Raw genomic sequence first — 15,665 nt, forward strand, 5'->3', positions numbered from 1 at the left:
ACCAAAAAACTACCTTTTATTTGTCTACAGTTTAGGGAGTGAGCTTGATAAAGTCAACAATGTTATCTGACACCACCTTGTGTCCGCCACTGTTATTTCTGTCAATACAAGGCACATTACTCATTCTTGTGATTCCTCGGTCTTCATCATTATGCGTTATGTTGCGTACAACTGACCGCAGTGGGGCTTTTGTTATCTTGTATATGTCCTCCGACCCTAAATCACTCAAATTACTTGTGTCAGATATGGTAGGAACTAAATTGTGTTCACTGTGGTCAGAGAGAAACAAGGCATCGTATTGCTTACCACTTCTTGTGCGTATTGACATCGTCATGAAAAATGTGGGCTTTAAAGAGAGCCTACAATTCAATAAAAGTTGAATAAATACTATATTATAGAAAACAAACAAGAAACACAATTAACAAATTTCACATCAAATTAAAAAAAATCAAGAGCATGCCACGTGGTCACTTACCAAGCCAATGTTCAGCCGTGTTAAAGATCCTGCGACCGGGTCGCTAAAATGATTTAGATTTGCATGTAGATCTCGAGCTTATATGTACGTTGGTCACATGGTGAAGGGAATTTTTTTTACCTTGAAAGTGCGACTACTTTGCGGGTCACTAGAGTGATATGCTTGTATTTAAGAGCAGTAGGCCATCAGGGGACAGGGAATGTACAGACAGATGACAAACATATGGCTGCTGAGTCAAGTGCAATGCTAAATACAAACAAAAGGGCCAAGATGGCCCTAGTTCGCTCACATGAGACGAGTCGGTTCATTTAATCTTTAGCAAACGTTAAACTTGACCTATATATTTTTCAGACAAACATCCTGGTCAAGTTTGATCATTATTCAACCAAAACTCTAGCGTATGGAGTGTTTTTGTTTTTGTAAGATTTTACCTGGTGATCTGTATTTTGAGTTGACCCCCCTTACAAAACATCAAACTTTGCTTACACAAATAAATATTTTGACCAAGATTCATAAAATCTGAAACAAAATGTGACCTCTAGTGTTTACAAGGATTTTGTATACATGTATAATGAAAATTTGGACATTCTAAGGGCAATAATTATGGCATTAATTATGTGATTTTTCTCATTATCAAACTTGACTGTGAATGCTAGAGTGTTTACAAACCAAATGTGGACAATTGGACGGCGGACAAAGACCAATTCTAAAACCTCACCTGAGCAATCAGGTGAGCTAATGGTGTGTTTCACTGATCTGAGCCATTTTCCAACTTGTCCGACAAATCAATTAAGCCTATGTATTCACTTAGTTTCACGATGATAAAGCAAAAATTGATACTTTTATAGTGTTCGATCACAAGGTTTCTCTCTATTCACATAAGGAAAACTGCTCCCCCCCCCTGGCGGCCATGTTTTTTTACCGATCCAGACTATTTGCAAACTTATCTGAGAGCACAGCTCCAGATAAGGGCCGAACAGCTGTAAATACGCCTTTTTCATGAAGATTTACGCATTTATTTTTATAAACTGGACATACAATTACGACATTAATTTCCGTTTTACGCATTTACGATAACAATCTGGCCGTACCAATATGTCTGTGTCAGCGAGGCGTGATTTGTTGGTCTCTAACCTAACGGCGCTTTTAGTTAATTTAAATTACCGAAAAGTTGTAGACTGGGTTCATTTAGTAATGCCTATTCTGTCGCGTGATTTCCTGTAACTTATAAATCAGTCAAAAACAATATGTCTGCGCTCAATGGAATGCCGGTTTAACCGAAAGCAGTTCAAAACAACACTTTGTCGTCATATCATGACTACAAACGGTGTCGTCTAATCATCCGGACATTAAATCTGTAAACCCAGAAAAAGACATTGTTGCTCCGGTATTTAACGATTTTATTGCATCAGCAGCTTAATACGTTAGAAAACACGATAGGAAACGGATGGGACAGTGAAATAAGTGTTCATTTACTTAGCTTACTAGGTGGCTTGTGTTTTCTTGTCAAGAAAAATGAAGAAATAGTATTAGTCATGAGTTTTAATGTGTAGTTGTATTTGCATCATAATTCAGAATGGAAAACCTTATACAGTAACTGTTTAAGAAGCTTCATATATTTATTATAATTGCTGCAAATGTTTCTGTAAAGTCAGTTATACACCCTTCAATAGAACACGGGTAGTACAGTACTACCTATATTTTTGGATATGGTAGTACAGGTACTAATTGATTTTAAGCGTTACTCTTTTCTTTCTGTCAGTGGCAGAACCGTTACTAATTTCACAAATCCTATTCTGGAGCTCTGTGAGAGATATATATAAAACCAATAATTTTACCAAGTTTCATGATGATTGGGCAAAAAATGTGACGTCTAGAGTGTTTAAAAGCTTTTTTTACAATATAAATATAAGAAAACTGCCCCCGGCAGCGATGTTATTCAACTGACCGGAACCATTTTTTAACTCAACTCTGGTTTCAAGGTAACAAATGTTCTGACCAAATTTCATGAAAATTGGGCCCAAAATGTAACTTTTAGAGTGTTCACATGTTTTCACTATATACATATAAAGAAAAATGCCACACACCGACGACCATGTTTTTAACCGATCTGGACCATTTTCAAACTCGTCCGAGATATCAATAAAACCAATGTTTTGTCCAACTTTCATGATGATTGGGCAAAAAATTGTGAATTCTAGTGTTTACAAGGCTTATCTATAGCCAAATAAGGAAAACAAAATTTGTTTAAGTTAAGGGACCGACGGACTGACGACGGACAAAAACCAATCACAAAAGCTCATCTGAGCAATCAGGTGAGCTAAAAAAAATATTGTAACTCGAATAACAATTAACACATAAATGATACACACAATTACACTGTATATTATGTAATCATTAATAGTCAAAGGGGAATAACTACAATAACTGTAAACTTAAATGTAATATTTTGAAGAGTTGTCTCGCATGTTACATGACTGTATTTCATGATTGTTTACAAGCCTTTTTACTACATAAATATCAGAAAAACTGCCCCATCCCCCTGGCAACTATGTTTTTCAACGGACCGGAATGTGACTTCTAGTGTTCACATATTTTCACTATATACATATAGAGAAAATTGCCCCGCCCACTGGCGGCCATGTTTTTTCACTGATCTTGACCATTTTCGAACTTGTCTGAGAAATCAATAAAACCAATGTTTTGACCAACTTTCATGATGATTGTGACTTCTAGAGTGTTTACAAGGTTTCTCTAAAGCCAAATAAGGAAAACTGCCGCGCCCGCTGGCGGACTGTTTTTCAACAGACCGGAACCACTTTTGAACTCAACCAACATATCTTTAAGACAAACATTTTGACAAAAATACATGAATATTGGGCATGAAAGGTGGCTTCTACAGCTTTTACGTCTTTTTCTTTTTTTGATCTAGTGACCTAGTTGTTGACCTGGCACTACCCAGTTTCAAACTTCACCGAGATTTCATTTGGACGAAGCTTCTGACCAAGTTTCATGAAGATCGGACAATTAATGTGGCCTCCATAGTGTTTACAAACAAATGTGGACGGAAAGACAGACAGACGACGGACAAAGACCGGTCACAAAAGCTCACCTGAGCAATCAGGTGAGCTAAAAAAATATATATTTAAAACAAATAAATACCTTCAGTTAAATAATATTTATTCATTATGATGAAATATGAAAGTAGTATATTGTCAATACATGGTATTTTATTTTCAAGAGATATTTCATGGAAACAAATCTTAACAATGCAATTAAGTTTCAAGTGAACAATGCAATACTTACGTTGTCATCAAACACAAATATGGCGATTCGACAGCACTCTACTTCAGAAACCTGTAAACAAACAAGAATTTGAAATTTTTCAAGCAAAACGCTGGAATCCATAAAAAACACAATACTAACTTATGTACGTTTTGAATAAGTGTTTGATAGTTTGTGATTTCTGTAATACATATTTGACACTAAGCTCACAGACATACATGTAAGAAGCCCCGACAATGAGAACAAGAAGCTTTCATAAATAGTGTTTTTACTTACAGTAAGAATTCACGATTGCGCCCAAGAAGCTTTCATTATTTATTATTTCAAACAACGGAAAATGATTTATTAAAAAATAATTAAATCTTGAAACCTATACAATATGTGCTAAAGCTTTTTCTGCAAAGGTTTGATGAAAATCATATGCAAATTAGGAGCTGCTCACAGAAGCTTTAAAAAGTAATTATAAACAAGGGCTGTTTGTAAAACATGCATGCCCCCCATATGGTCTGTCCGTTGTAGTGGCAGCCATTGTGTAAATACGATTTTTGTCACTGTGACCTTGACCTTTGACCTAGTGACCTGAAAATCAATAGGAGTCACAATCAATGTACCTATGAAGTGTCATGATCCTAGGCAAAAGAGTTCTTGAGTTACATCCGAAAATCATTTTACTATTTCCGGTCACCGTGACCTTGACCTTTGACCTTGTGACCTCAAAATCAATAGGGGTCATCTGCAAGTCATGATCAATCTACCTATGAAGTTTCATGATCCTAGGCGTATGCGTTCTCGAGTTATCATCCGAAAACCATTTTACTTTTTCGGGTCACCGTGACCTTGACCTTTGACCTAGTGACCTCAAAATCAATTTGAACTCAACCAACATATTATTAAGACAAACATTTTGACAAAGTTACATGAAGATTAGGCATGAAATGTGACTTCTACAGTGTTTACAAGGTATTTCTCTTTTTTTTGACATAGTGACCTAGTTTTTGACCCAGCATAACCCAGTTTCCATCTCCATCGAGATATCATTGGGAAAAATCTTCTGACCAAGTTTCATGAAGATCGGACAAAAAATGTGGCCTCTCGAGTGTTTACAAGGTATTAATATAGCCAAATAAGGAAAACTGCCCCGCCCACTGGCGGCCATGTTTTTCAACAGACCAGAACCACTTTTGAACTCAACCAACATATCATTAAGACAAACATTTTGACAAAGTTTCATGAAGATTGGGCATGAAATGTGACTTCTACAGTGTTTACAAGGTTTCAAACTCGTCCGAAATATCATTCGGACAAAGTTTCTGACCAAGTTTCATGAAGATCAAAAAAGAAATGTGCCTTCTAGAAAATACACTGTATTATTATGAGAACAATAATAGTCAAAGGGGAGTAACTACTGTAAACTTAAATGCAATATTTAGAAGAGTTGTCTCGCATGTTACATGACCTTAATTCATGATTGTTTACAAGACTTTTTACTATATAAATATAAGGAAAACTGCCCGTCCCCCTGGCAACCATGTTTTTCAACGGACCGGAACCATTTTCAAACTCAACTCTCATATCAAGGAAAGAAATGTTCAGACCAAATTTCATGAAAATTGGGACAAAAATGTGACTTCTAGAGTGTTCAAATGTTTTCACTATATACATATAGCGAAAAATGCCCCGCCCACTGGGGGCCATTTTTTTCACTGATCTTTCATTAAGACAAACATTTTGACAAAGTTACATAAAGATTGGGCATGAAATGTGACTTCTACAGTGTTTACAAGTTTTTTTCCTTTTTTGACCTAGTGACCTAGTTTTTGACTTGGCACAACCCAGTTTCAAACTTGACCGATGTTTCATTGGGACGAAGCTTCTGAACAAGTTTTATAAAGATCGGACAAAAACTGTGGCTTCTAGAGTGTTTACGAACAAATGTGGACGGACGGACGGATGGACGACGGACAAAGACTGGTCACAAAAGCTCACCTGAGCAAAAATGTTATCCCCTTGATAGGTTTGTGTAAATATTGATGTTCAAAAGTGATGTATTATAAATAAGCATTTTTATCACATTGAAACCAATGTATTTATATATATATAATTACTTCCCTATAAAAGCAGGACTGTAAAGCATTCTGAGTTAAAGTCCAATTTGTTGACGTTAATATGCAATGCAATAAGTTGTTAATTAAAGCACTACAGTTACCAAGTGACCAACTAATTGCACAAAATGAAAAATGGAGGGCAGTTTCCAGTTGGTTTTTTGATTTACCTAAAACATTTTTCTGTCGATTTGGAAAAAACACAATTTTTTTAAGTAAAATCCATTTAAATAATAAAATACTTACCTGCTATCTAATAGCTACTAATTCTGTAGGTGAGTTATAACATCCGTAAATTTATGTAACTTAGGGAAAAATAGATATCCTTCAGTCTTCTTCTTCCAATATATACTAAAATATTTGTCGAAGAGTGGGTTGGGAGTTGGGACTCAACAATAGCAGGTAAGTATTTAATAATTAAGATGAATTTTACTTAATAAAATTGTTTTAATGTCATAAATACGTTACCGCTATCTAATAGCTGAATTTCCAGCTGCGGTGGGAAGGTTCGCTTTATAGCTTCCCAATTCCCATTGCAGCAGAACCCATAACCACGGTTATCAGCTACTGCTAGTAGAACCAATAACTAGGGTTATCAGGGCCCGGTTTAATGAGAGCGACCATGGTCGAGTAAGTATGGTTGTACCAGCGAATAATCGTCGTGCGACGATAACCGGGTTAAATGGAGAGCGACGATCGTCAGTCGACCGCGCGTTGTTCGACGTACTGACGAGCGACCGCAGTCCACCCCTCACACCACGACTGCTCGTCGCTTGACTGTTCGTCGCTTGACGCTTTGTCGGCAACCAAAACCCGTGCAAAATGACTGACCACTCCGTCGTGCGAACACAGTCACGGCAACTTGCTCCTTAAACGCGACGAGTGGTCAGTTGGCGGACGACGAGCGTCGGTCGACCACACAGTCGCGCGACTACAGTCGGATGTTGTAGTTTTTCATTAAACCGGCCCCAGGTAATCATCATTAGTACGGTATTGACTTGACTTCTCAGAAAAGGGTAAGTATGTCTTTGTCATAAAAGACACTACCATTTGTGAAACCACAAGGGGGCCAACAAATACAATTAGTCGTGTTGGCACACCAGAGAATATAAATTAAAAGAGGTGGTCGGTTGCCTCCAGAAAGCATCTCGGACCATGTCACAGAGTGGGTTGTGATCATTATACTCCCACTAAATTGACAGAGCTCGTAATTCATGCGGTCTGCTCTTTAAAAGGGATGAATCACTAGATTAGAGAGAAGAGTGAGCCTTTCTTAATTGAGGCTACCCAACAACAAGCCGCCGACACCCCCCCCCCTTATATAAGGAATGAAGAGTCTCTAGGGAGAACCTGTAATGGACATACTCTGCTGAGGCAGAACTTCAAAGCCCTGACTGGACAAAGAAGTCTATCGTCATCTTCATGTCCACAAGTTCTAGAAAGACTTGGGACCTTGAAGGGTTTAAAAGCCATATAGGGGAGTTGATATTTAGCAAGGAATCCTGGCTGACATAACAAAAAGACGAAACCATCGGATCAAAATGAAGATGATTGTCTTCGACATAAAGAGCATGAATTTTACTGCTCTGTTTGGCTGAAGCCATAGTAAAAAGGAAAATGGTCTTCCAGTTTTAGGAACTGTTAGGAAGCCTGATGAAGGGTTCATCAGAAACCTTGTAAGCGATCAAAGGGGTAAAGGAACGAGAAACAGGGCGTTGAAGTTCCATGGCTAGGATCAGTTCCGAAATATGTAGGTCAGCATACACTTGTGATGACTTACGCGAAAGCATAGTCTGTATCCTTTGATAGAGATAAAAGAAAGTTTCTTATCATCAAAGAGATAGATAAAAAAAATCCTTTATGCGACTAGCTGAGTGATTGAGGGGATCAATATGCTCTTGAATACACCAGTCATAAAAAAGGTTCCAGAAAGCATCGTAGACTATTCTGGTGGACTTTCTACTTGCAGAGGCAACGAGATTTGAAGCCATAAAAGAAAAACGTTCTTCTGTAGGGATTACCAAATAATGGCTAGACTTGTAGTGGAACATGTCCTAAGCTTATGAAATCTATCTCTCTGAGATAGGAAATATGACCTGTGAGTAAGTTTCCTAGAAAAATCGTACAGGAGAAAGAGAAGGTCGTTGAACAAGAATCTCCTGTGCCAACAAGGGGCAACCAGGAGGATCTGGCAAGAACTCACCTTGATACTCCAAGATAGGGGAAAAGAATGGGCGAGATATAGACATAAGAGTCCAGTTGGTTTCAAGCGGACAAAAGCGCAACAATCACCAACGCTGCTGGATTGTTAACTGGACTCACTTACACAGGAAGTCTGTGGTTGTCACTGGTCGCAAACAAGTAGACCAGTGGATAACCGAATGTGAGTAAAATCTAGTTGGCCACTTTGTGATGAAATGTCCAATCTGACAGAAGGAACTGTTGTTTGCAAGACAAACTGTCCGACAGGGCGTTGAGACAACCTGGTTTATGTTTGGACGAGAGAGAAATGTTGAGTTTCTTGCAAAGAACGAGTAAGTTCCTGGTTTCCAGATACAGGGGGTGATCATGTATTCATCCTTGTGCCTTGATGTAAACCACAACTGATGTGTTGTCTGTTGATAACATCACACAGGAGTCGCGAAGATGTGTTGCAAACGAGAAAAAGCTAGAAAGACTGATTTTCGAAATTATTGATGTGCGGATGATACTCCTGAGGAGACCACATACCTGAGATAATCAGGCTGAGTGGTTCCAGGAAAGCGCCCCAACCTTCCCTTCTCTTATCCGTATGAAATGTAAGGAAGGTTGCGCGGAAGAAGCAGTAATCCTGCCAAGAGAGTCTCCTAGTATTGTCACCACTGAATGTGGGGAAATAAGGATGAAAGGATGGGAATCAGTGTAAGCAGATAGCCCCGAGATAAATTCCAACAAGCTGAGAGATTGTGCTGAAGGGGACGTATTCTTTTGGAAAAGCCCTCCCAGCAAAAAGACTGGTGACCGGACCGGTAAAAAAACGACCGGTTGTTGGAGTCTCAGGGTCAAAAAGAACAAGAGGCCCATGTGGGCCTGAATCACTCTTCTGCTATGAACACTGGGCAAGTTTGGAAAGAATAAGATGAAAACTGTGTAGTTAATTGTGCAAACAAGGAAAATTTTCTAAAATTCAAGTGGAGATCATGGTGTACTTATTTCTCCGATACTGCTCATATTCAATTATAGGGGTTCAAGTCCTCATTGATATAAAGATACTGTGCAAATTTGAAAATAATTGGATGAAAACTGTGGAATTAATTGTGTAAACAAGCGGAATTTCAAAATTTTCACATATTTAAGGGGCAGTCATTCTGGACTTATTGCTTAGATATTGCTCTTTTTAAACAAGGGCTGTTTGTAAAACATGCATGCCCCCCATATGGGCTGTCAGTTGTAGTGGCAGCCATTGTGTGAATACGGTTTTTGTCACTGTGACTTTGACCTTTGACCTAGTCATCTGAAAATCAATAGGAGTCATCTGCCAGTCATGATCAATGTACCTATGAAGTTTCATGATCCAAGGCCTTTTTATTCTTGAGTTATCATCAGGAAACCATTTTACTGTTTCGAGTCACTGTGAAATTGACCTTTCACATAGTGACCTGAAAAACAATAGGGGTCATCTGCCAGTGATGATCAATGTACTTATGAAGTTTCATGATCCCAGGCCTAAGCATTCTTGAGTTATCATCTGGAAACCATTTTAGATATTGCAAAACTTTAACCAAGGTAAAAGTTTTGAACATACACAATTAATGAAAAACTGTGACCTTAACCTTTGACCTAGTGACGTGAAAATCAATAGGGGTCATCTGCCAGTCATGATCACTGTACCTATGAAGTTTCATGATCCTAGGCGTAAGCATTCTTGAGTTATTATCCGAAAATCATTTTACTGTTTTGAGTCACTGTGACCTTGACCTTTGACCTAGTGACCTGAAAATCAATAAGGGTCATCTGCCAGTCATGATCGATGTACTTGAGTCATCCGGAAACCATCTGCTGGACGAACGGAACGACGGACCGACATAAGCAAAACAATAAACCCCCTCTTCTACGAAGGAAGCATAAAAAGGGTTTGAGACCTCATTGAAACAAAGACACTGTGCAAGTTTGCCAAGAATTGGATGGAAAATTATGGACATCACATAAAAAAAAACGAATTTTCATTTTTTCTCAAATTCAAGGGGAGATAATTCTGGACTTATAATTCCGATATTGCTCATTTTCAATAGGGTTTGACTCATCATTCAGATAAAGACACTGCAAGTCGGGAAATAATTGGATGAAAACTGTGGACTTTATTGCGTAAACAAGCCTTATTTCACAATTTTCTCAAATTTAAGGGGAGATACTTCTGGACTTTTTACTCTGATGTAACCAATTTATTTTCAATAGGGTTCGAGTCCTCATTAATATAAAGACACTGAACAAGTTTGAAAGAATCGGATGAAAACTGTGGACTTTATCTTGTAAACAAGAAAAAGTCTAACGCATGCACGGACAATGGAAACCACGCAAGTAGAGCTGAAAATGAGGTAGGGAAGAGAGGGTGAGGTCCCTCCGGATCCTTAGCATCTTGGGCCTTTGTCTGATAGCTCCCAAGCCATCTACAAGGCTGTGGCCGCATGTGGTCAAGCTAGTAGGCAGATCTATGGATCGGCCCTCTCTTAGTTGCCATTTCCCCAACATGGAAGTAAGGAAATGAGATAGTGTGGTAGAAGCAACTGGCATAGTAAGCAAACGCTTGTTATTGTCAGGATCTAGACCCGGCATTTTGGAAAAGTCCAAACCAGTAGTCAGGTCGGGTACAGGGGACTTGTAGCTTTTACTACGATAAGCGGTTTAAGCTCAGTCAGGTCCTTATGGGCTTACCATGGCGATGGAGTGGGCTTATTATTTTGGTTCCAGTGACTTCAAAACATACATTGTAAACGAGCCACTTGAAAGGCGCTTGTTGACACGAGACATTGCCTTCCTAATCCTGCCGAGGTCTCTTTGCAGGCCAACTGTTCCGTGACGGTGACTGCAAAGCCTGTAGCCGACAGGGAAGAGGCGGGTAAAAATAATATATAGACCTGATTAATAGAAGCCAAACAGTAATGTTCGGCCTCAACGTTAGACTCTGAGCCCGCTTCAACTGAACCATCTGCAAGACTAGTGGTCTGTATGTAGCCGGCTGAGTCAGAAGTAGGACTACCAGATGGAGGTATTTCATAAGCTTCTATAATTGAAAGTCACAAGTGTCCTGGATACTGCTGAATCCATAAAGTATTGGACTCGCTGGAGTAGCAGCAGGGGTATACCACTAGGTAACGTGGAAGATACCAGTGGGTCGAAGCAGACGATGAATCCCTCTAAGATGAATCAGAGGAGGTCATTATGTGACCGGTGATGTCACCGGGTAATAGCCGGTGATCGCTGACCAGACTGATCAATGACCAGAATGCATCCGTCATAATATGGCCGGTGACGTAATTGGGTAAAGACCAAAGTATTGCGGGAGCCATATGGTCTGACATCGACCGACGCGTGGTCGAAACAACATGGTCGATGTCACTGGGCAAAGACCGATGTATGGCGGGAGCCACGTGGTCGAAGTCTTGCCCGTACCAGGCAAAGATCAAAGTATGGTCTGACGTTGACAGACGCAAGGCTGAAGTCACGTGGTCATCCTCCTGCTCCGTGTCCGGAACGGTCAAAGACAGGTGAACAGATCTGTCATAATATGACCAATGACGTCACCAGGTAAAACCCGGTGACTGCTGATCAGGGATTGGTGTCCGGTGAACGAACCAGTCAAAACATGACCGGTGACGTCACCAGGTAATGACCAAAGTATGGCAAAAGCCATATGGTCTGACGTCGACCGACGCATGGCCAAAGCCAGGTGGTCGACGTCACTGAGCATAGACCAACGTATGGCGGGAGCCATATGGTCTGATGTGTACCGACACATGGCCGAAGCCACCTGGTCATCATCCTACCCAGTGCCCAGACCGGCCAAAGACCAGTTAAGAGATCAGGAAAACAGACAACAGACAAATGGCCGAAGCCACTTGATCGACGTCATGCTCAGTACCGTGCAAAGACCGAACTATGGCGGGATCCATATGGTCTTACGTCGACTGACGCATGTCAGAAGCCACGTGGTCAACCTCTTGCACGGTGCCCGGTGGCAAAGGTCCACAGCAACAGGATCACATCCACGCTTGAAGCTCTGGAAGGTCCTATGTTGCCCGGACCAGACTGGTCAAAGACCGGGGACCGGTCATAAAATGACCAGTGACATAACCGAGAAAAGACCGAAGTATGGCCAAAGCCACTTGGTTGACGTCATGGGGCAAAGACCGATGTTTGGCGGGAGCCATATGGTCTGCCCAGTTCCGTGCAAAAGATAACGTATTTATGACATTAAAATATGTGTTGATAGTTGTCATAGATAACATTCATGCACAGTGTTTGACACTAACTACTTTGAGTAATTAGTCCTAGGTTTGAAATTCAAACACACCTCAGGCAGTCCGCAAATGTAGAAAGCTTTATTATATACCTTATTTTTGGGGTTATGATACATGCTACCTCTGTAAAAAGATATCCATGACTCATGTTTTAACATATTTGACCATGGTCAAAACATGGTTGTCTGTGATGATTTCAGCAGATGTGACCATTATGTTTATGACCATGGTTTGACAGTGGTCATAAAAATTCATTTCATGTGACCATGGTCAACTGTGAATTTACCATGGTCAAAACACTGTCAAAACATGGTAAATTTTATGTTGCTCATAATTAATGTAGTTTTATTATATGCATTCTGGTGGTTTATAGAGAAATATCAGTGAAAATTATCAATAATTCTCACTGTCATTTTTTTGACGAAATGATGTATTTTCCCAGCGAAATTCTTTAATTAAACTCTTTAACAATGTATATAAACTGTGAAAAAAAGCATAAAATAAAAAGAAAATGTGTTGGGTTCGGTGGATTATCGATTTTTATTCACTTGTGATCATATAAAATATATATTTTCTATGATCACTCGTGAGACAGTAATATTGCTCGTGTGGTCGTTATTTACATATGGTCAGCTATTGCTTCAAGGAATGTGAAAATCACTTTCTTAATGGATTTATTAGATTTTTGCCGTTTTCGTATTGATTTCCTTTCCTATGCTTAGTTCTATCTTAAAACCATTTATGGAGCATTCTGTTTTATTAGAGTTATAGGTAATGAATCCCATCATAAGGGTGTAACAGACATAAGATTTTCATTGCCTTAGCCCTTATATATTTTCTCCTTAATATTTCTAAGAACGTATTAATATAAACAAGTATGCTGTTCAGAAAAAGTATTACCAGTTATTACTGACCATAGAGAGTTGCTTTTCGCATATTTAAGTAACTTTTGTCAAAACATCGCAGTTTAAAGCCTAACACTATTTCCAGTTTTGTACGCATTGTCTGTTTTAGCAGTACACAGAACAATAACTGTTTCAATTATTACTTATTTTAAAGACCGTATCAATAAAGATACAGCTAGGTTGTTCATTTTAAATTACTTTTAAATTTATTTGCCATATGATGTTGCTGAAATTAACTATGAAACTTATAACCAAAATTAAAAGATCTCAATGTTCTGTGTGCAACCAAATTTTAAACAAAAATCAATCCACCCACTCTTTCCATGCAGATGATTATTTTTTTATGCACATTATACATTTGCATAAAAAAATGCGCATTTTTTATCAAAACAAAGGATCAACACGAAATACATGAGGACTGTTTATTTGAAGCTAAAATTGATTAACTTTGCATACACATTTGAAAGTGGGTTTCGGAATACAAATTTAATTATGCTCATTTTAGAATTCAACAAAAACATTAACAGTTGTATGTGATGATTTTAGCTATAATTTTTAAAACGCTTTGTGCGACAAAAAATTTATTTGGACATTATTATGCATGAAAAACAAAATTTAAACGAGAATAACACCCGGTTGCCCCCATCAGACTCTAAACCCTTTCCCAATCAGAAGCAAAGTGAAAATGGGTATGTGCAAACAGAATAAATCAGAAAAGCCTGCGAGTAACTCGCAGTCTGTTCAAGATTTATGCTGTTTGCTGCTTATCAGTATCTAAGGGTTGGAAACGATGCCTTGAAAACTTGAATCTAGTAAGCAAGGTCTTTAATTAAATTTAAATTTCTGAAGGACTACAAATGCTTAAAAATACTTATCTAAGTGGTAAAGTGTTAAGTAACTGGCCCAGTTTTATTGTGCATGAGGACCAAGCTATCCCATCTTCAGTGCATGGTGTAAACATTTACGGACATTGTGATGAATTTAAAGTATATAGAGACAGCGAAAGCTACTCAACTTCCCAAAAATATCTGGGGCAAAAAACACCAGGATCCGAGGTTGATTCAGAGTTCTAGAGTTCAATAATGTACTAGACAGACTGTGACAGGGAATCAAAATAAATAATTTCAGATTGTTTTGTTTATGTCTATATGTTCAAGCAGAATGATGACATATTAAACGGAAGCACAAAAATTTTGAAATTCTGATCTCGCAAAAAGAAGAAATCAATCAAGGAATTTTTTAACAATTCAAATATGATTTTGAAGGAGTCCAACAGTCTTGCTTGACACAAAAACAATGAGTCCAAGTCTCATTTCCCGGACTCCTGTTACTGTCGCACGCTGCATGCAAGTATCATAGCTTTGTATAATTCTGTATTGATGTACAAACAGTGCAGTTTAAAGTTAAAGGGGCCTTTTCACAGATGTTGGCATGTATAGAAGTTTTTCATTAAATGCTTTATAGTGATACATGTAAACATTGGAGCTAAAAGCTCCAGATAAAAAACAAGAATATTATTTTAAAAAAGAAAACGAGCTGTGTTTGTGAAACACATTGCCCCCTATTGCACCACTTTGATGGCATATATTTGACCGTTTACCTTGAAGGATGACCTTGACCTTTCACCACTCAAAATGTGCAGCTCCATGAGATACACATTCATGCCAAATATCAAGTTGTTATTTTCAATATTGCAAAAGTTATGAGCAAGGTTAAAGTTTTGGGACAGACAGACACATACAATGACAGACAGACAGACAGGCAAAAAACAATATACCCCCAATCATTTGATCCGGGGGCATAAAAAAGTAACCTTCAACTGGGCTCGAACCAGTGACCACTGGAGTCCTGGGGTAAAAGTCTTACCGCTTAGACTACTCGACCATCCATGCTCATACAATGAGGGAGGTATTTTATACTTTATATAAGCAACACTTGTAATTCAACAAAATATAACAGCAACAACATGACACTACAAATTATTCAGTAGTTTAGCCTTGCATCGCTTTATCATTTTCAGGTTTTTAAATTGTCAAAAGATGCATATTAAGGATATTTTAGATCATGGTATATGTTCAGTAGTATTGTTTTCTCACAAATATCATGACTAAAACGAAAAATTTGCCATTCTAAAACAACTCTTTTTAGTTTTGTCAATTTACTGAAATGTTAAAAGGCCCCTTTCTAAAAGAAGGTCAACATCAAGTTAAAGTAAGGTCAGGTAAGTATGTTGAGATAGCTCGAATTTCACATCCGAGCTTGTATCAAAGCCTTACAGCAAACGCTTTATATGATATAAGAATGTTAATATAGAGTAAACCTAAAATGAAAAGACAAAGGGAATAACAAACAGGCCAATTGCTAAAATTTGCCTCCTGGCATAGATGTTAGTATCAAAGCT

General features: G+C 38.5%; 1 protein-coding gene across 7 annotated transcripts in view; it reads right to left on the reverse strand.

Moving 5' to 3' along the window:
* The window catches only part of LOC127854475 (uncharacterized), a 282,308-nt gene that overhangs the window by 148,014 nt on the left and 118,629 nt on the right, over positions 1-15,665 (reverse strand). For all 7 annotated transcript variants that reach the window (XM_052389530.1, XM_052389527.1, XM_052389528.1 and 4 more), the window contains one exon: positions 3,782-3,832. In XM_052389530.1, the coding sequence (XP_052245490.1) occupies positions 3,782-3,832 (51 nt within the window). The remainder of the gene's footprint in view (positions 1-3,781; positions 3,833-15,665) is intronic.

Source organism: Dreissena polymorpha, chromosome 13 (assembly GCF_020536995.1).
Source record: "Dreissena polymorpha isolate Duluth1 chromosome 13, UMN_Dpol_1.0, whole genome shotgun sequence".
NCBI classification, from domain to species: domain Eukaryota; kingdom Metazoa; phylum Mollusca; class Bivalvia; order Myida; family Dreissenidae; genus Dreissena; species Dreissena polymorpha.